General features: G+C 43.0%; 1 protein-coding gene across 1 annotated transcript in view; it reads left to right on the top strand.

The window, feature by feature from the left end:
- The window catches only part of LOC124594679 (hatching enzyme 1.2-like), a 115626-nt gene extending 95701 nt beyond the window's left edge, over positions 1–19925 (top strand). The window contains exons 9-12 of the mRNA XM_047133049.1: positions 843–952; positions 2732–2813; positions 2887–2997; positions 19798–19925. Coding sequence (XP_046989005.1) covers positions 843–952; positions 2732–2813; positions 2887–2997; positions 19798–19925 — 431 coding nt within the window. The remainder of the gene's footprint in view (positions 1–842; positions 953–2731; positions 2814–2886; positions 2998–19797) is intronic.
- The last annotated feature ends 2217 nt before the right edge of the window (positions 19926–22142 follow it).

Genomic DNA, 22142 nt, shown 5'->3' with positions numbered 1-22142 from the left:
ATTTATCTTTAATCATTCGAAAATGAGTGCGGTGTTTTTTTTTTAATTGGAAAGATTAGTTAGGTGCTAAACTTTGTTGGGCTATAATGTTGGGCTATAATGTTACTTATGTTGGGCTATAATGTTACTTATAATCCGTCTTGATTGCAAAACTTTTTATTCATATGACCGGTTTCGGTTCATTCAGAACCATCTTCAGATCTGATATTTCAGTTACAGAAGTAACCCGTCCAAATCCAGCAAGTTTCACATTCTGCGTCACAGTAACTCCTGTTACTGAAATATCAGATCTGAAGATGGTTCTGAATGAACCGAAACCGGTCATATGAATAAAAAATTTTGCAATCAAGACGGATTATAAGTAACATTATACAATCACTGATTGCTGCTATCCCATCAGACATTATGTCTGTTTTTGCAATATTTGATCTAGTTCAAGGAAAGTGGACCCAGGAGAGATGGAACCCCTGTTATACACAGCCAGGAGTTTTTTTTCTTTTTTTTGGCTCAGTAGGCTTCGTGGGACCATACTAGCCGGTCGGGGAATGAGTCAGTACGTGGTATACGTACATAACGGTGATTAGAAACTTTATAAACAATAAAAACAAGAAAGTCATAATTCATAGCGTGTGGTTTGCATATGTCACGGCAGTTAGGTAACAGTGGTTGTACTGTTTGGAGTTTTTGCTTGCGTCTTTTATAAGTGAAAAACACACTTGACAATCAACAAAATGGAATTGTATGTTTATTGCGTACCTGTCCGTCCCAGTGCTGTTCGTTGGCTTTGTGAGCGCAGAGACGTTGTCAAGACGTGCACCGGCGGCGGTGTCCGCGTGTTGCAGGCTCGCTGATGCACTACGGGAGGCTGGCCTTCTCGCGCGACGGCCGCTCGCCCACCATCGTGCCAAGGGACCCACGAGCCGCCATCGGCCAGCGGCGAGGCTTCAGCGAGGTGAGTCACGACTCGATCAGTGGTGCACGTATGGATAGTTTCAGAAGCGCATATTGCGCACTGAGAACTTATAAAACAAGAAGTGATCGAGGAAGTTGGGTCACAAGCTCAATGAACGCTTCATTTTTCGAGGCGTTCAGTTGTTGGAAGAAAAAGGGAGAGTAGTGAAACGGACGATGAGGAGTAGATGGCGACAGCAGCACTTTGGAGTGTCAGTGTTAAAGGAATATGTAATGAGTTATAGGTGTCTGAAAAAGTAATCGCTTTCCCCCTCTTTCCTTTCATCAACCGGATCGTAATTTATTTGAAATTCCCTCACATTTCCGGTACAGAAAGGTACTATTCCTGACGAGAAAAAAAGGAAACTAGAGTTTCACGTCCGATCGACTACGTGTCATTAGAGGTGGAGCACGAGCTCGGATTACGAAAGGAGGGGGAAGGAAGTCCGCCGTGCTCTGTCAAAGGACGATTTGCCTTGAGCGTTTTGGGGAAATCACGGATAAAATAAATCCAGATGACGTGACGCGGATTTGAGCCGTCGTCCTCCCGAATGGGAGTCTAGTGTTCTGAACACACATGGCGCAATATTTTGCGTAGGAGCTTCAGCTCGTTATTACGTGTACGAAAGAAATATATGGCAGCGTAGTACGAGGGGGAACCATTTACTACAGAGACTTTTGTCACATGGTATAAAAGGGCAGTGCATTGGCGGAATTGTCATTTGCACTAGGTGATTCATGTGAAAAGACTTCCGACGTGATTATGGCCGCAGAAGTGGAATTAACAGATTTTGAACGCAGAATGGTAGTTGGAACCAGACGTATGAGAAATTCTATTTCGGAAATCGTTGGGGAATTCAATATTGCGAGATTCGGAGTGTCAAGAGTGTGACGGCAGTACCAAACGCCAGGCGGTATCTCTCACCACGGATAACGCAGTGGCCGACAGCCTTCGCTTAACCAGGTACAGAGACGAGGATTGTTTAGAATTGTCAGTGCTAGCAGACAAGCAAAACTGCATGAAATAAGCGGAGAAATCAATGTGGGACGTACGACGAACGTATCTTTCAGCACATTGCGGCGAAGTCTACCGTTAATGGGCTATGGCAGCAGACGTCCGATGTGAGTGCCATTGTTAACAGAACGACATCGCCTGCAGCGCTTCTCCTGTGCTCGAGATCATATCAGTTGGACCCCAGGCAGCTGGGAAACTGTGGCCCGATCAGATGACACCCGATTTCAGAGATAGGATCTGATTGTAGGGTTCGAGGGTGGTGCAGACCCCACGAAGCAAAGGACCCAAGTTGTCAAGAAGGTACTGTACAAGCTGGTGGTGGCTGCGTGTTTATATAGATGGACTGGGTCCTCTGGTCCAATCAAACCCATCATGGACTGGAAATAGTTATGTTGGAGTTCATGTGAGGTCGAGTTGCTGCCCTACACCGAGAAAAGGAGGGCCGACACGATATTAAGAGGTATCCTATCACTTTTGTCGCCCCCTTTATAACGCCACTAAATATTCGGGCCCATTAAGCTATCCACGCGGTTGTTGGCATTGGCTCAGTTGTGAAGACGTCCACATCAAATGGTGAGGAATCGACCACAGCCTCTCAACTCTGAAGTTGAAGTAACACTTGGCTGTAATACTAGTAACCTAACTTTCCTTGTATTATCAGGTGTTCGTATTTTTTAGTCCAGTCACTGTCAAAATAGTCCTCGACAGCATGATAAGGCGTGGAGCTCACGCTTCGAGCTGGTGACGTGCGCGCACGTGTTGCAGGTGGACGTGGCCAAGATCAACCTGCTGTACGGCTGCCGCAACACACTGGTGAGGCCGCCCACGCAGCCACCCCCGCGCCCTGGTGAGTACCCTCAGTGTTTCTCGTTGCTGATCTGATGGTGAGCGCGCCCTGCAGACGCTTTCCTCTGTTCCAGCAGTCTGCACCGACAGCGACCGCTTCTGCAACTACTGGGCACGTATCGGCCAGTGCCGGCGCAGCCCCTACTGGATGCGGACACACTGCGCGCTCTCCTGCCGCTTCTGCGGTGAGTTTCCAACTTTAAGTGATCCTCTTCCCAAAAATATAAGAAGTTCTTGCAGCTTTTATCAACATTTACGTACTGTTTTAGCTCATAAGTGTGCTAATGTAATACATCCAAAAGTTACGCAAAGAGAAGTCCCCCACCCCTCAAAATAGAATTTTATGAAAGTTATTAGAGTAAGATAAGTACTCATTATTTCGTTGTTAGGAATGTCTTGCTAGTCGCCGTCCTAGGAGATGACTTGGTCCTCAGGCTGTTTATTCTTCAATGAAAACACTATTCTTTGACAATTCTTCACATTCTGTTGCACATCTTTCTGGTCACAAAAGTAAAACGTACCATTCAAATTGTTGCACAAACGAGAACTTACTGTGAAACACTTTTCAGAAGAGAAGACGTATTACTGTCGCTCAGAGACAACAGAGAAAAATGCGAATTGCAGACAGATTGGCTCCCAACACTCGACTGGACTGATTACTACGGGCAACTCATACAGACTGATTCCCACTGGCTACTCTCTCTTTCGCAGCACATTCAATTCTGTGCAACACAGAATTATTTTCCAGAAAGTTCTCAAAGACGTTTTATCGAAATAATGTTTTATAGCAGCATCCAGTTTTACAAACAGTAATCACCTTTAGCTTTTTATGGTTACAAAAACGTGAGAATAAAAATAATAATAATAATAATAAAATTCTCTCGGCTTCCAGCCACATAAAGTGGTTTAAAATCCACGAACTTTTGGCCCAATTCTGCTCGGCCATTAGCAAGTGGTGACTGTCTTTGGTTGCGGCTACCGCCCTTAGATAGCCGCGCTGCCTTTGTTGACGTGACTGATGCTCGCTCCAGCACCATACAAGGCAATGTTTTCGTTGCCTGTCTGCCGCAACCGCATCTGTCTCCCGACGGTCGAGTCCCAGACCGTGTTTAGCTGCAGGCCACCATCTTTATTGAGTGCTTTGTCACAAATTTTTATTGAGTGCTTTGTCACAAATTTTTATGACGATCGCTTCTTTGACTACGCTGTCCCTGAAACTGCTAATCCAGAGACATCAGTTATTACACGGACTAGTAGTTTCAGGGATTGCGTTATTAAAGAAGCGATCGAGATAAAAATTTGTGAGAAAGCCCTCATTAAAGACGGCGACCTGCAGCTAAACACGGCTTGGGACCCGGCCGTCTGAAGACTGAAGCGGACATGAGGGACATGCAACGAAAACTTTGCCTTATATGGCGCTGGAGTGTGTACCAGTCACTTCACATAAGGCAGCGCGGATATATAATAACGGTAGGAACAAGCAAAGGCAGTCACGACTTGAAAATAGCCGGGGGGTACTTGGCCGAAAGCTCGTGGATTTTAAACCACTTTACGCGGCTGGAAGTCAAGAGAATTTTATCATTACATGTCGCCGCGAAACCATGCATTCAGAGATGATAATGACAGATATTTTACATAGTCATAAAATGGAACATATATTTCAAGATATGCCTCGTCACAGTGTTTGTTTACATTTTGTTAAACATAACTTTTACATGGACATAAACTGTTTACGAAGAAGTTAACTGTGTTTTTTTAAATATAATAGTGGTTCTTTGTCTAGTGATCAATGCATTGCTATTTGGTATTAAGTAAATTAAATTTGGAAAACAAAGTCCAGGTGGTGTTTGTTATAAATGATATAAAAAAGAAATCAAATTACATTTCTCATAGTTATAAAATCTTCTGATTATATTTTTTTAAGTTAGATTTGTAGCATGATTGTATTCGTAATGTTACACTTTCACACTGTAGTTTGCAAAAATATATATAATTTCGTAAATACTTCAGGGTATAGTGTAGTTATGTGAAGATAATGAATCCCCGTATTTTACGTTCGAAATCAGAACAAACATTGCCGTAAAGAGATGTGGAATCGCAGTTTTCGATCAGTTGAGGATGGTACGTAATCTCGGTTGCCATAGGACCCATGAATCTTTGTTATAAAGTGTACGGTATTTCCAGTGCAAGAAGGTGAGGATGGCCTGAGTGCTTATAGACCTAACTGCAGGTCGCGATGACGATGCGAGGTGTCTGGTAGGGCAGCAGGTATGTAGAACCAAATGGACGGCCGCCATAACGTCGTAAAAGCAAGGAGAACTCAACTGCACTTTTATTCATTATGAGCAGCACAGCAGCTGACGTGACGTCATGCTACAGTGAGAGTCCAGCAGCACAGGCTGGTCCCAGAGAGTAGCGGGTGTGCTCACTTGCTAAACAGAACAGTCGTGATCCATTGAAGTACAGGGTTGTTGCAAGCTGGTCAAGCCGTTTGTTGCAAATGTGCGGTCAGCTCAGGGAGAACTCAAGCACAGAATCGGACTGAACGACCACAGCACAGGATGGAAGTTTGTGTTAGCAAAGTGATTGTACGCGGGTAGAGGTTGTGGCTAAGTAGTAAGGGTGCGTGAACGAACCCTGGAGCTCCAGGTCGGTGCCGTGAAGCTGGTTAAGTCAACCAGCACATAGCTCCCACCTGGAAGGCAACCATTCGGCTCCTGGCAGCATCAGGCATTGGCGCGCCCCCTAATTTCACAACTAGCGGAGTCGCCGTCTAATAGTATCAGGCTGTATGATGCAGATCGGGTCCACGACTGTCGTGGAGTTTCTCTCGGGTCTGGCTGCAGACGATACTGCATAGGCCGAGAGGATGGTATTCATGATCGCTCGACCCCACTCTGATCTCACAGGACATTATTTTCGATCGCGTAGACCCCAGGAGCAGCGCAATGCCAGGAATGGTCAGGGCGCAAACCGGTCCACCACTGTGAAGGCCTGACTCCTGTGTCACCAGCGTTCCAGCCCCATCAGCAGCAACGCGGCCTCGACGTGTGGTAGCTACTCTCGATTTAGCGCCAGAGCGGAGACTCTCGAAATGTCAGTGCGGCCTCTCTCTGCAGCTTCTTCTTGCATCAGAACGTGGCAACGTCTTTCTGGTTGTTTGGCCACAGGTTACAGACGCCAATTTCAAAGTAATTTGTTAGTCATGAAGTATCACAAGCATGTTTGCATAACTACTAACTACACTGAGGTGTAGTGGGATAGCGATATGCACATATCCATATGGCGTGGGTATCGCCTACACAAGGTATAAAAGGGCAGTACACTGGCGGAGCCGTCTACTGTACTCAAGTTACTCAAACGAAGAGACTTCTGACGTGGTTACGGCCGCACTACGGGAATTAACAGACTCTGAACGCGAAATGGTAGTTAGAGCTAGACGCATGGGACATTCCGTTTCGGAAACCGTTAGGGAATTCAATATTCCGAAATTCATAGCGTCGAGTGTGTGCCAAGAATACCAAATTTCAGGCATTACCTCTCACTACGAACACATTGCCGACGGTCTTTACTTAAAGACCGAGAGCAGCGGCGTTTGCATGGAGTTGTCAGTGCTAACAGACAAGCAAGTAAAATAACTACAGAAATCAATGTGGGACGTACGACGTACGCATCCGTTAAAACATTGTGGCGAAATTTGGCGTTAACAGGCTATGGTAGCAGACGACTGACACGAGTGCCTTTGTTAACTGTGTAGCATCACCTGCAGCGCCTCTCCTGGGCTAGAACCACATCGTTTGGACACTAGAAAACAGTAGCCTCGTCAGATGAATCCCAATTTCAGTTGGTAAGAGCTGGTGGTAGAGGTCGAGTGTGACGCAGACCCCACGAAGCCGTGGAGACAAGTTGAAAAAAAAAAAAAAAAAAAAAGAATGGTTCAAATTGCTCTAAGCACTGTGGACTTGACATCTGAGGTCATCAGTCCCCTAGATTTAAAACTACTTAAACCTAACTAACCTAAGGACATCACATACATCCATGCCCGAGGCAGGATTCGTACCTGCGACCGTAGAAGCAGCGCGGTTCCTGACTGAAGCGCCTAGAACCGCTCGGTTACAACGGCCGGCTCACTTTCTTCGTTTCTACTCTTGTCTCTATATATGTTACGCAGTTAATTCCATCATACATTCCTTCATGGCTTTTTCGTTTCACTGCAGTTCTTGTGCATTCTCGCACCTGGGTATTCGTTGTTTCTTTTCCTTCTACTCGGATAAGGCCTGCTATTTACTATTTGCATTGACTGCCTGTTTCTACTACTACAACTATAATAATAATAATAATAATTATTATTATTATTATATTGAATTACGTTACATTGTGGTCTCTTATTCTGACCTGCTTCGCTACAGGCACTTACTGAAACCATGACTCGTTTTCCCCCTTGAGTAATGTATACCCTCCTGGTGTCCTCTTCTAAACCATCCACAACCTCTGTTACCTCTACTACTACAGTCATTTAGATCCATCTCATAGCATGCGTCCCGTCGTCATGAGTTCCGTCATTCTGCTTAATATCGTATCCATAATTATCTACACCCCATATATCAGCTTTACCCACTGTCTTCAGAAAATCATCAATTTCCCTATACACGGCGGCGTGTAACATTGTTGATAAGTGACAGTTTCTCCATCAGATTGTCTATCATATCGTTATTATCAAATGGATACTCCAAATACGTTCGCCCTACCATTACACATTTCCTGACTGCATACTGTAACGAGCTGCCTGTGTGAAACCTCTTTGCGCAACATTCACAGACCAAATTTTCTCTACGAAATCGTTTGTACGTTCTTTAAAAATTTTATATCTTCCTTGTGTGTTCGCACCTGAGTGAGCATTAACTCTCTTTAATGAAGCTCTTGCTTGTGTAGCTTATCCTTATACGACCAATATAATTTATATGAACCTGCCTCTTAGCACATTAATGAATGCTACAGCATATAAATTCCCCTCAGATCAATGTCTAAAAAAGGGGGGTCGAAATAAAATTGACACAGAAAACATCTGATACACTTTAACCAGGAAACCAAACTTACATGATGCGTCCCAGATGCAGATGATGTAAGCTCCTGTCTTGAGGTGCATGAAATATTTTCTGGGCCAGGTTTATTTTACCTACTCTGTAAATTGCAAAAACGGTTTTTCCCTCACCGCTATCATTTGTAGCCTCATTGCCAACCCTTTCCACTGTACTTTCTTCTCTGAAGTACCCACATGTCCTAGCATTTCTGAGGTGATTTCTTCCAACTTTCTCTTACCAGCTATTGGTGTGCTCGAGGATCGGATGAACATACACTCCTGGAAATGGAAAAAGGAACACATTGACACCGGTGTGTCAGACCCACCATACTTGCTCCGGACACTGCGAGAGGGCTGTACAAGCAATGATCACACGCACGGCACAGCGGACACACCAGGAACCGCGGTGTTGGCCGTCGAATGGCGCTAGCTGCGCAGCATTTGTGCACCGCCGCCGTCAGTGTCAGCCAGTTTGCCGTGGCATACGGAGCTCCATCGCAGTCTTTAACACTAGTAGCATGCCGCGACAGCGTGGACGTGAACCGTATGTGCAGTTGACGGACTTTGAGCGAGGGCGTATAGTGGGCATACGGGAGGCCGGGTGGACGTACCGCCGAATTGCTCAACACGTGGGGCGTGAGGTCTCCACAGTACATTGATGTTGTCGCCAGTGGTCGGCGGAAGGTGCACGTGCCCGTCGACCTGGGACCGGACCGCAGCGACGCACGGATGCACGCCAAGACCGTAGGATCCTACGCAGTGCCGTAGGGGACCGCACCGCCACTTCCCAGCAAATTAGGGACACTGTTGCTCCTGGGGTATCGGCGAGGACCATTCGCAACCGTCTCCATGAAGCTGGGCTACGGTCACGCACACCGTTAGGCCGTCTTCCGCTCACGCCCCAACATCGTGCAGCCCGCCTCCAGTGGTGTCGCGACAGGCGTGAATGGAGGGACGAATGGAGACGTGTCGTCTTCAGCGATGAGAGTCGCTTCTGCCTTGGTGCCAATGATGGTCGTATGCGTGTTTGGCGCCGTGCAGGTGAGCGCCACAGTCAGGAAAGCATACGACCGAGGCACACAGGGCCAACACCCGGCATCATGGTGTGGGGAGCGATCTCCTACACTGGCCGTACACCACTGGTGATCGTCGAGGGGACACTGAATAGTGCACGGTACATCCAAACCGTCATCGAACCCATCGTTCTACCATTCCTAGACCGGCAAGGGAACTTGCTGTTCCAACAGGACAATGCACGTCCGCATGTATCCCGTGCCACCCAACGTGCTCTAGAAGGTGTAAGTCAACTACCCTGGCCAGCAAGATCTCCGGATCTGTCCCCCATTGAGCATGTTTGGGACTGGATGAAGCGTCGTCTCACGCGGTCTGCACGTCCAGCACGAACGCTGGTCCAACTGAGGCGCCAGGTGGAAATGGCATGGCAAGCCGTTCCACAGGACTACATCCAGCATCTCTACGATCGTCTCCATGGGTGAATAGCAGCCTGCATTGCTGCGAAAGGTGGATATACACTGTACTAGTGCCGACATTGTGCATGCTCTGTTGCCTGTGTCTATGTGCCTGTGGTTCTGTCAGTGTGATCATGTGATGTATCTGACCCCAGGAATGTGTGAATAAAGTTTCCCCTTCCTGGGACAATGAATTCACCGTGTTCTTATTTCAATTTCCAGGAGTGTAGATATCTTTAATTCCATGTTTTACTTTCTTGCGGAGAAGAAGGAGCAGAAGATAAGTGTTTAACGTCCCGTCGACAACGAGGTCATTCATTAAAGACGGTGCACGATCTCGGATTAGAGAAAGTTGGGGAAGAAAATTGGCCGTGCTCTTTCAAAGAAACCATCCTGGCATTTGCCTGAAGCGATTTTTACTTTCTTGCACTTATTTGCCTAGTGTTCTACTTCTTTATTCAAATATTCAACTTCGGCGTTACTGTTTCGCCCAACTCAGATTGCCTACTGCACAATTCCCCATTTCCTTCTCTACTATTTTGATCCATCTCTTATTTGAATTTTAATAATACCTTCTGGATCTGTTCATTCACCAAAGAGAATTTTGCAACCTGTTGTCCAGATCTGTTTTTAAGACGTCAATGATTTCTAAATATTTCTTTTCAAGTTTTCCCATTATTCTCTTATATTTCCGTCAGACCATTTTGTCTATATTTTCTCTGTAAGATCGTTTTAAGAACTGTACCTAGCTCATTTAATTGTTGAACCATGTGAACTGACTTTCGCTTACATTGTCGTCCCATGTGAGTTGACTTTCGCTTGCATTGTCGTCCCATGTTTGACGTTTTATACTATAGATTTCATTTTTGTGTTTTCTACATTGAGAACCTGAAAGCTATTGTCTTTTTCCTTTTTGCTCCAGTTTTGATTACCAAGTCTTATGTTTTTGAGTTCAAAATTTTACTCAAATTTTTCCTTAACTTTTGTAATTTTGCTTCCAGAATTGCAATTTCAGGACTTTCTAGCAGTTGTTCGTACAGCTTTAGCACAGCGCAATTATCATGTGAAATGTCAGCGATCGTATGATGCTATGACTACGTCCTGTAGCCCTATAGTAGCCACGTGTAGCGTAACAAATCCTTCAGTGCGTAAGTGAAAATACTGGATAACTTCTGTATTAAGTTGCTACCAAAAATGGCTTTTACCTGAAGTTAACGCAACGGAAGACTGACCGCGTTAATGTCAAGCTAAACTGCCTCAGTGGGAATATCTCGAGCTGTTACCACCTCTTTCTTGACGGAAACATAGGACACTGCAGTTCAGTGACGCATTTTTGATTCCGTTCCCACTGATAAACTAGCTACTTTGTGCAATTAAATGTTGTTGTATGTGGTTGTGGCATGTACTATCGTTGTTGTGCATCACAAACAATATATATAAAGTTATCTCCTCGCAAATATTCATACAAAACATGTAAATAAAAGAAAAATAAAAGGTAAATTAACTGAAGAGTTTTCTCAAAAACAGTGGTAAATATGCTATTTTGTCTAAAACTGACATGGTGAGACGGTGGCTGTGTACAATTAATGTAGGTTCATTCTTACAAAGAAGAAGACAGCAACCAGCCACTATTAATACTGCTATTTATTTAGGTAACTAGCACCGTTACCGGTTTCGAACTGGCAAGTTCATCATCAGACGGCTGTTCACATCATTTTCAAGATACACTTCACATTATTGTCCGTTTCCGACTTTTATTCTTGCACTGTGGCGAAGTATTTTTGGTGTGTTGGTACCCTACTGTAGAAAACAGTGTTAGAAGCGCCCTATGTGAAAATAACTAACCTTCAAACGATGAAATACAGAATAAATAAATATGTGAGGTTAAGTGGTTATGGTACTTACGTCGAAAATTACGCGCGATTTTGTTGCGAAGTTGCAGGATTGTATTTTTCGAAAATTCCAAAATATATCCAGCACTTATGTAATTTGTACATCACCATATTGTGCAATGCACCACACACTGACACCAATAAGAATTTGCCACAGTTATCACAAAGATCGCAGATTTACAAATACAACAGTGTCAGAGACGTTCTCTCTCAGAGACATCACAATATACAGATTGCTTTGATTTCACAGTACGACTGTTTTTAAAGATTAACATAACGCAATGAAAATTAAAACTCAAAGATAAACCTTACATCATGAGCATATAATATTACAGATGAAGTTGACAGATGTAATAACCGGCTTGTGTGAATGCTATTTATGTGGTATTATGTAAATACTGTGCTATATACAAGGAGCAACATAGAGGTGAGATAAAATGAATAATATGACAATAACAATTATATTGACATCTATGGTGCACTGAAATTTTGAATCTACTATAGTAGCAGTAAAGTTTTTTTTTCCAAGGAATCAAGGTAGCATTACAAGTATTTATATTAGAAAGAATTCCATATTTAGTGAGCATTAATTACAAATAAACTGGGAAAATGTGATGGCCAGTTTTATGAATGTTACTTATTCTGTAAATACAATGCAATAAACAGGTGATATCATATACATGAGATACACGAATAATGTGACGGTAGTAATTATATTAATGTCGTATGGCACACCACTTATTTTTAAATCCGTTTTACAGTTGCAGTAATGTGTGATTGAGCAGGCAGCCAGATTATGATGTAATACTTTATTTGCTTTATTGATTACATGTTGTTGTTAAAAGGAGTAGTGTTTATTTATGTGTTAGACTGGATAATAGGTTAGTGAAGTTTTGTAGAAAGGGTGCATTGACTAGCTCCGTCTGTTCATTAAGAATATGATGAGGTGATTTGCTTTTATGTGTATATATTTCTATCTCTTCAAGCAGACTCATGAGGCTACCTTTCTCAACATGATGCAATATTTGAATGTGGTCTTCAATGCTTTATACTCCATGTTTATTGAGAGTTGTGTGCATTGCAAATGCAGATTTTGAAGGATCGTTCAGACGTATGGCATCTAAATGTTTTTTGAATCGAATCCCAAAGTCTCTCCCAGTCTGTCCAATATAGAAGGAAGGGCAATTTTGGAATCTGAGTTTATATATACCTGATCTTTTGTATGTGGGGTTGTTATTCTTTATGCTATGAATGATTAGCTGCTGAAGTTTATGGTTTGTGTGAAAGCTTATATTTATGTTTGTGTTCTTGAAGAGATTACTTATTTTATGGGATATGCTCCCTAGAAAAGGAAGTGAGACATATTTTCTGCTGCTTTCTGCAGACTTTTGTGTTCACTGCATAGCTGTCTGGTGTGGGGCTCTGTTGTTTGCTGTTTTCTGGACTTTTTGTGATAATTTATCAATGATGTGTGGGTTATATCCATTGTTTAGAGCTATGGCTTTGATGATATTGGTTTCTTTATGTTGTTCAACTAGTTCCAGTGGAATTTTATGCAGGCAATTGAGCATGGACTTGAAGTATGCCATCTTATCTTGGTTTGGATGGCAAGATGAGCTCTTGATGCACACATCTGTGTCTGTTTGCTTTCTGTAAATTTCAAAGTGATGTTTCTCGTTTTCACTGGAAATTTTTAAACCTAATGCTGTTATTGGATTCATGTTCAACAGTGAATTTGATGTTATTGTGCATGCTGCTCAGCTTGATTGCTAATGTGTCAATTTCTTCATTAGTGCCGTCAAAAAGAATAATTGTAGCATCTACATACCTTTTATAGTAGATGATTTTGCTGTTGAGGTGACTGTTAGTTTTGAAAAATGTGTGTTCTAAGTGGTTTATATAAATGTCTGCTAACTTCCCAGCTCGGCTGCTACCCATTGCCAACCCATCATTATGTTTGTAAACTTTGTTATTTTTTAAATTTTTTTGTAAATTTGTAAAATTACTTCAGGTTTAGTAACAAAAACTTTACTGCTACTATAGTTGATTCAAAATTTCAGGGCACCATAGATGTCAATATAATTGTTACTGTCATATTATTCATTTTATCTCACCTCTATGTTGCTCCTTGTATATAGCACAGTATTTACATAATACCACATAAGTAGCATTCACACAAGCTGGTTACTACATCTGTCAACTTCATCTGTAATATTATATGCTCATGATGTAAGGTTTATCTTTGTGTTTTAATTTTCATTATGTTATGTTATTCTTTAAAACAGCCATACTGTGAAATCAACGCAATCTGCATATTGTGATGTCTTTGTGAGAGAACGTCTCTGACACTGTTGTATTTGTAAATCTGCAATCTTTATGATAACTGTGGCAAATTATTTTTGGTGTTGGTGTGTGTGTGTGTGTGTGTGTGTGTGTGTGTGTGTGTGTGTGTGTGTGTGTGTGTGTGTGTGTGTTGTGCATTGCACAATATGGTGATGTACAAATTACATAAGTGCTGGATATATTTTGGAATTTTCAAAAATACAATCCTGCAACTTCGCAACAAAATCGCGCGTAATTTTCGACGTAAGTACCATAACCACTTAACCTCACATATTTATTTACTCTGTATTTCATCGTTTGAAGGTGAGTTATTTTCACATAGGGCGCTTCTAACACTGTTTTCTACCGTAGGGCAACAACACACCAAAAAATACTTCGCCACAGTGGAAGAATAAAAATCGGAAACGGACAATAATGTAAAGTGTATCTTGAAAATCATGTGAACAGCCGTCTGATGATGAACTTGCCAGTTCGAAACCGGTAACGGCGCTATTTACCTAAAGAAATAGCAGTATTAATAGTGGCTGGTTGCTATCTTCTTCTTTGTAAAATTAACCTACATTATTAGTGGTAAATATTGTTTTTGAGAAAGTACTTCGGTTAATTTACCTTTTATTTTTATTTTACATACATGTTTTGTACCAGTGTTTACGAGGATATAATACATTTATTTGTAACGCTGGTTCAAGACGTCGATTCGGCCACGATGCAGCTATATCTCAGGAAAAACCCTCCGATGGAAAAACAAAAACACATTCATTAAAGGATTAGCGCCAGCATAAAACACTTAACTCACATGCTTGCAATCGTACAACAATGAATACATTAAATGGTACTCCGAACGACTAATGGAATCTACGTAAGAGCAGTATAGCGGCTTAAAAAATCATAATTTGCAGCGCAGACTGCTAGATGCAGTAAGCATGATTCGGATGAATGTATTTGAGCCTTCAGTGTTGTACGCAAGCTTCTAATATCTGATTATTCAGATGAATACTTGAACTATGAGAACAATAATGGCTCATGTTTTTTTACTATCGTTCAGGATAAGTACACTTTTCAGACAGAGACAAAATAATTAACTACAGTCACAATTTTCTGAGATTAAGGGTGCAATAGGAAATGTTCCGGCGCTTCAGATTTCGGTAATAATCGGATCCTCACTCGCTTGTTGTCCTGAACAAATATATAACATAACCGAGTCGCCCACGACGCAGCAGTATCTCAGCCAAACAAACACAACGATCAGAACAATGTATTCTCCAGAAGCGGTAAGAGCACGTTATGTGTAAGATTATCATCTCGATATTTCTTGCTGATGGATGCCCTCCACTCAATAACATGCCAACGCACATTCAAGGCTAGCGCAGAACCTCGCTTTGCTGTTGAATGCATGTCTTTGTCTCTCACAAAACAAACAGTAATATGAAATTACAGTGCCTTATTGCCACTCGCTAATATAAGTGGTGTTCATGAAGATTTTTACACAAAGTTTTGCAATTTGTTTCGATATTCTCACGACAAACTAATGTACGTATCAAACAACAATTAATTACACTAATTTATAGGAGAATAATTTTATGTATTTCACGTAGTCACAAAAGCGGTGAACAGATGAAAACAGTGCCTTGTCAGATATCGTACACGCGCAGATCGTAAAGGCAAGAAAACCACTATTTATAAGTGTAGCCTTAGTACTCGAATGTCAGGTTGTACTCACAGCAAACACTGCGAGTGCATCAAGTATGGCAGCACAAAAGGTGATGCACTTCATTGACTGGCGAGAAATAACAACAGAAATCCTGAAATACCTTAGTTGGCAGAAATTTTTAGGGAAACTCATAACATTTCGCAATAAACTACTTAGAAAATGCCTAGAATTGGTTAGTCTGGTGGATCCCACAACTTCTCTTCGGTTCTCTACATACCACTCTCCGAGGGGCTTTGAAAATTGTCCTATCAATAGCTCATCCACAGGAATACCAATACCTGTACACCATTCCTGCAGCCGGCCGGTGTGGCCGAGTGGTTCTAGGCGCTTCAGTCTGGAACCGCGCGAGCACTACGGTCGCAGGTTCGAATCCTGCCTAGGGCATGGACGTGTGTGATGTCCTTAGGTTAGTTAGGTTTAAGTAGTTCTAAGTTCTAGGGAACTGATGACCTCAGATGTTAAGTCCCGTAGTGCTCAAAGCCATTTGAGCCATCAGTCTTGCAACTACCCGACCAATAACTATAGAACAAAATCACCCGAATTCGAGGCGTCTACATCACAATCGACAACCATCTAATTGGTCTAACTAAAACTCTAAAGCACCTTGGACTGACACTCGATGAAAAGCTATCGTGGAACCACCGTCTACAAACCACCCAAAACATAAACGATGACTGACCAAATATAGGGACTATATTCCTCTACGATCATACGTACCTACTATATCATCATTCGGCCCAACTTCAGCTACACAGATGACGCATGGGTCTCCCCCACCTGTCCCATGTTTTAGCACTTGCTTGGAATCATTGATCGTTATGCACTGCGTCTCACTTTATGTATCCATTTATCCTTCCCCACCCATGTCCTGTACCAGGTTATGAAGTTCCAACACTCTAAATAAGTGTAACATCCTCTCCAAACCTTTGCCTCATTTATATCTCCCATCAAAGAACACCCTGTTGCTGCACCTCTGCCACCGTCCCATCGACTCGACATCTCTGCATACTCTGTATCATTTCCCACGGTAGTTTCGAACGATTTCCCTTCCCAAATGATGAAATCGTTCCTGTAATCTTACGATCCTGTAAACTATAACCTGCAGTATCTGTTCCATTCCCGAATGAACATTTCAACCCACCCTTTTCCTGCGTAACTGTAATCCTATACGAAACGTACCAGCTCTCGACTCTTCCCAGGACTCATCGCACATCGTTTCTCATGTTACTTCCTCTCCAATCCCATTTGCATCCAAGTACCTCAGGTAGCAAATGTTTACTAGAAGCTCACAGCAACATCATCCATAGAGACCTCTACCTCAAAATTTACAACCATGCGATTCATCTACGTCGGCATATGGACGGAAGCAGACAATTTCAGGTTTTCGCACTCAGGTAGTCGAGTAATTGTGACTTATTTAGTTTCATAACAAAAAAAACGTATTTCACACACATATGTTGATCGAAATGTTGCAGCATTTTTGCAATATCGTTATGGAGAGGTGTAAAGTCTACCTGAGGAAAGAAATGTAGACGTCCTAAACAGTTTCAACGTTAAAGATATCAGTCCTTGAAACGGAAACTACCTTGCAAATCAGTCAGTTACATATGCATGCGAATAGGACGCTTTCCGCTGAAACGGCAAACGGTCCCTAAAACAGATTGAAATCATATGTAAGATTTTGCAGTGTCCTCAAAACGTGTAGGAAAACATCCTTGTAATTATTTCAAGGCCACGACGAATTCTTACAACGCAATTTTCTTTTTAAATGCACCCCCATCAAATCAGAAGTTACCTTGCAGTGGCGTACTATGGGCAGGATGCCGTCAAGTCCGTTTAAAATGCGAAGCCTGCAATCTATTCAGAATGTTCTAATTTTCGTCACTGCGTGCCTTTTTCCTTCGTAAATTCAACAACAGCGAGTTTTAAATCTGATCTGACTGAATACTTTTGCAGCTTCTTTCCGCCAGTTCGTCATTATGGGTAACTGCATCATCTGCGATAATTCTGAAATTGCTATTAATATTGTCCACAATGTCAATAATAAGGAACATGAACTGCAAGGGTCCAACTACATTTTCCAGGGGTATAACCGAAGTTACCTCTACATCTGCCGATGAGTCTCCACCCATGATAAGTTCTTGTGTCCTACCTACCAAAAAACTTCAAGCCAATCACAAATTTCGCATAATAACCCATGTGGTTGTACTTTTGATAATAAGCGAAGGTGTGGTAATGAGTTAAGTGCTGTTCGAAAATCGAGAAATTATGATCCAAGGATTTCCGGATGTAATGTGTCGGGCCTTGTGACCTAGCGGTCCGGCACGGTAGCTCAGTGCATTCGGACAGAGGGTTGGCGCTCCCTGTAATAAAAAAAAAAGTATGAGTGCAGTCTTTAACGATGGAGTTGAAGGGGTGTCTTGTGACGTCTACCTCTACCAAATGATGCGAAAAATGACGAACAAAGTAAAGGAAAAAAAGGAGTAAAGGGCTTGACTGTAAACTAAGCGGTCGCGGGATCGAATCTCGGTTGGACCTAAGATTTTTCAGTCTGCCTTTTAATCTAGCATTCACCTCTCAAGTACTTGAGAAGACGCCAGAAACGGCACGTCGTTCTGATTCTACGTTGAACTGTAGGTCCCCTCTCCGCGGTTGGATAACTGGAGTTTCTTAGGGACACGCAAGTCGCCGTAGTGGCGAAACTTCTAAAGAAACAGACACTATTACATAACAGATGTGAAACAAAAGATAGCGCTATAGATAGAAAAATACTAAATGAAAATCGTTTGGCTGTCAAGAGAATAATGGACGAAATCTTGAATGACTACCATAGCCGAATGTTGTCGAAAGGTCTTTCACACACACAGTTCGGCTGGACTCTTGCCCTACCTCTCGTCACTGACACACACCTTCAGTGTGTGAGAGTATTTGACCATGTGACAAGACAACTGGCAAGGCTGAAATAATGCAAACACATTTATTGCGTAACATAACAGCCACTGGGCCTTATAGCCCAAAAAATATTGAAAGAAACCTTGAATGGCTTTCATCGTCAAGTGTTGCGTGCTGTTGGTCATGTTAAATATCATTTACTAATAGAAATGTTCTATTCAGTCCTTAAAATCAATGCACTTTTAAATGTAGTATACACAACTAAGTATTCCAGGGGTAATCTTACATACATCGAACTCTAGCGCCTCCGGTCGTAAGGCGATCCCCTCTAGTTTACTATGCAGCTTACGGACTTCAGTGTTCTGCTCTTGCGGCTAAAATTTTCATGTACTCGTATATTTGGACATCCAGGTGATGTTAGGCATTTCGTTAATCTGTTCTTCTGATTTCCTGGGTTTCCATTATAAACAGGTATCTTATTATATGATGTTCATTCACGGTTGTGATTTGTTCCTTATTGGTAAGCTGTGTTAAATACATCTTAGCTAAAGATATAGGAATAATTAGGAGATTTGTAGGGTATAATAGCTAAATTAATTTTAGGTATACAATAAGGGAAGGAAGCCTGGAATGTGGAGGGGATAAGGTGTTCGCCTATAGTACAATACACTTCAGGGTTGATCGTTACACCATGAGGGTGAACATCAAACGGAGTAACCCCTTCAGAGTCCCAGAAGACCATCGCCATTATTTTACCGACAGAGGTTGCGGCTTTGAATCTCTTTTTGGAGCGGAGGTGATTGGCGCCTCTCCATGTGTTGCTGTTTTGTTTCCAGTTCGGAGTGATGAACGCATGTTTCATCGCTTGTGTTCATGTTCGACGAAAAATAGTCACCACAAGCGTCGTAATGCGCGAGCAATTCCGCGCAGATGGTGCTGCGTTGCTCTTTACGATCTACTGTTAGATGTCGAAGAATCCAGATGGTACACGCCTCTGTGTACCCCAACTGGTGGGCGAGTGTGTCAGGTCTACCAACAGAAATGTCCAGTTGAACAGCGACGTGTTTTGTTGGGATCCATCGATCACCTCGACCGAGAGTGTCCGCACGTTCCTGATAGGTTTGCGATGATAACAGACGCCTCGCTTAACGACTCACTGTGCTTTTGTTCAACGCCAGCTCTCCCTAGACATTCTGCAAGCGCCTATGAATATCTGCGATGCTGTGGTTTTCCGCCGAAAGAAACTCAGTGATAGCTCTCTGCTTGAAACGCAGCTCCGTTACAGACGTCATTATGATGGCTACGTTTAGCACCGCTAACTGTTGGAACATCATGAAAAAATAGGGGCTGAAGCGGGAGTATGCCACCATGTCCCATATCAAATTCCGCACTTTTTCATCCAAACTGGCAGAGAAACCTCGTATAAAGAATAGCAGAAATTATGCTAGTAACTTTCCGTCCTTATTAAATGGAAGTTGTTAGGAGTTTTTATGATTTTGCTGATTGAACAGACTGCTGAGTGACATCTGCAGCTGCGGCTCGTAAGAGACGCTGTCGAGTCATGTCGTGTTGCAGTGTCGAGTCGTGTCGTGTTGCAGGCGTGACGTCGGACCGGGCGTGCGCCGACGAGAACGAGCACTGCGAGCGGTGGGCGCGGCTGGGCGAGTGCGCGACCTCCGCAGACTACATGGCCGCCTTCTGCCCCGCCGCCTGCGGCACCTGCTAGCTCCCGCCGCTCTGTACATAGCCAGCTGCCGCGCTACTACTGCAATAATAAATTATTTGTTAACAAATTGGTAAAAATTGTATCTGATCTCCTGCTTTCCTCTCCAGTCCAACAGCTACGGCACTCAGGTGTCCATATGAGTCGAGTGAATGACTGTATGACCGAGATTACAGATTATACATTTGTGGCGCAGGGTTTTAGTGGGTGTGGAATTTGGCTGGTTGTTGTACAAGCGTGGGCTCTGAAACAAGTACATTGATTTGTTAACACAGAACTTACAATGCCACAGTGCATGCATAAGTAAACACAGCAAGCACTTGTGTTCAATATACCAAATTAACTTCCGATATAACAATATAAATTTGATAAAATATAATTACTCACTCACAGAATTAGAGAATTGAAACTGCAATGGAACATCAAAGATGATACAGTAGAAAACTTACTCTAAGATACAGGTGTAAATAAAAAGCATTCCTTCGCCCCACTTAAAGTAACTTTGCAGAGGGAAAACTGATAATTCTGCAACAACAACACGAGGTCCCCAGATATTACAACAACAAATCCAGCTACAACCAACACATTAATTAAACACCAGACCTACCGACACACGCGAACAATGCAGTCTACACTGACACACAAACTGTCATTTATTTCAAGATACAAAGGAATTAATAAGTGGGCATTGATTAACATCACTGAGTACAGTTGAAAATTTGCGCCAGACTGGAATTCGAACCCGTGCCTTCTGCTGACTGGCCAGGCGCTCTGATCGCTAAGCCGTCCAGGCACAGTGGTCATCGCAACTGCGCGGACTACCCGAGCGCGCCTCCCGTCAGACGTGACTTCTCAACTTATCCATACGCTACTGACGTAATGCCTCTACCCATAATCCTCATTACTCGCGGCATTTTGCCGAATCCGCTAAGTGTTCGAACGTGGCGTTCATCTCCACTGGAGCTATCAATGGCAGGCCTCGCCTTACTTGTGTATGTGGTGTCTGTTCTTTCGGAGCTGTTGGAAAGGTCTGATACCACATTTACGGTAATCATTTGTTTCCTGTTTCTTTTAGTCTTTTACCTAGATACAACAACAGACCAAACGTTATTCCTGAATTGGCATGAACATATCACATTATTTCAAATGTATAAATAAGCATTATGGTGCTTAACGGAAAAAAATTTACATATAATATCTTAGTAGAAGAAAAAATAGTTTTAAAAAAGAAATATCTACAAACACCATTTTCCCATCTGGCACACAGATATATGTTCACCTGGAACCCAGAATCCACACGCTGTTGGTCTACTACACTATGATCACTGCTCTATCACAAATGTTGTAATTTATAATTCTGAACTATACTACTGTACAACACTACACTACACATCTCTACACTACTATACTAGGTATCAGAACCAAGATACATTTCTCATTTGTCTGGCTGAGGTACAGTTCACGATTCACAGGGGCTGCGCTTCTGTGCCACGCAAGCTGTAGAGGTTGGAAGATGACTGTCACTAACATGCAGTCAACTATAAAGGTACGTAAACTGGCAATAGCCTCACTGAAGCTTATCACTAAGATACAACTGGATCACACCACGACCTTGAGTTTATCAAATAGAGCACAATTACAGTAAAATCGGAGCTCTCCACGGCCTCGCCATGCCTTTTCGATTCGAGTACAATTTGATGAGGCACTGTCCTACCAATTCCGGCACACAATGATTTCTGTGTGTCTTGATAATTCAGCTCTCAAGCAGACATTGATGCGAGCGCAAATGCTTTTACCACCACCACGCAACGGCACAAGTTACTCTTATGCCCTGCTTGCTAATCGTCATAACAGAAACTCTCTCTGACGATCCCTCTACGGCTCCCAGCTGTCGTATCCTCTGGGTGTACAGAGGTGAACACCCTCTGCTGCTGCAGCTCAACGATCTCCTCCGTTACAGACTTCCACGCCCCCAGTCGGCCGTTCTGAGTCCAGCTGCTCTGCTGCCTCCACTTCAGCACAGTTCGATGTGTCCAGGGTGCACACACTTTCGCCGGCGTTCGCCAACTGTCGCTGGGTACCGCGACCGCTTCACCTCATGGCGACACAGCCACATGCCCTCCGACATCACGGAATCACCCCCCTCCGAGTGCTCCATGGGGCAACTAGGCTAATGCAAAACAGGCCTGGCAGTGCACCGCGCCAGAAGGTGCACCCTGG

Source organism: Schistocerca americana, chromosome 1 (assembly GCF_021461395.2).
Source record: "Schistocerca americana isolate TAMUIC-IGC-003095 chromosome 1, iqSchAmer2.1, whole genome shotgun sequence".
In the NCBI taxonomy this organism is placed as follows: domain Eukaryota; kingdom Metazoa; phylum Arthropoda; class Insecta; order Orthoptera; family Acrididae; genus Schistocerca; species Schistocerca americana.
The sequence above is the reverse complement of the archived record's forward strand: the minus strand, read 5'-3'. Positions and strand labels throughout refer to the sequence as shown.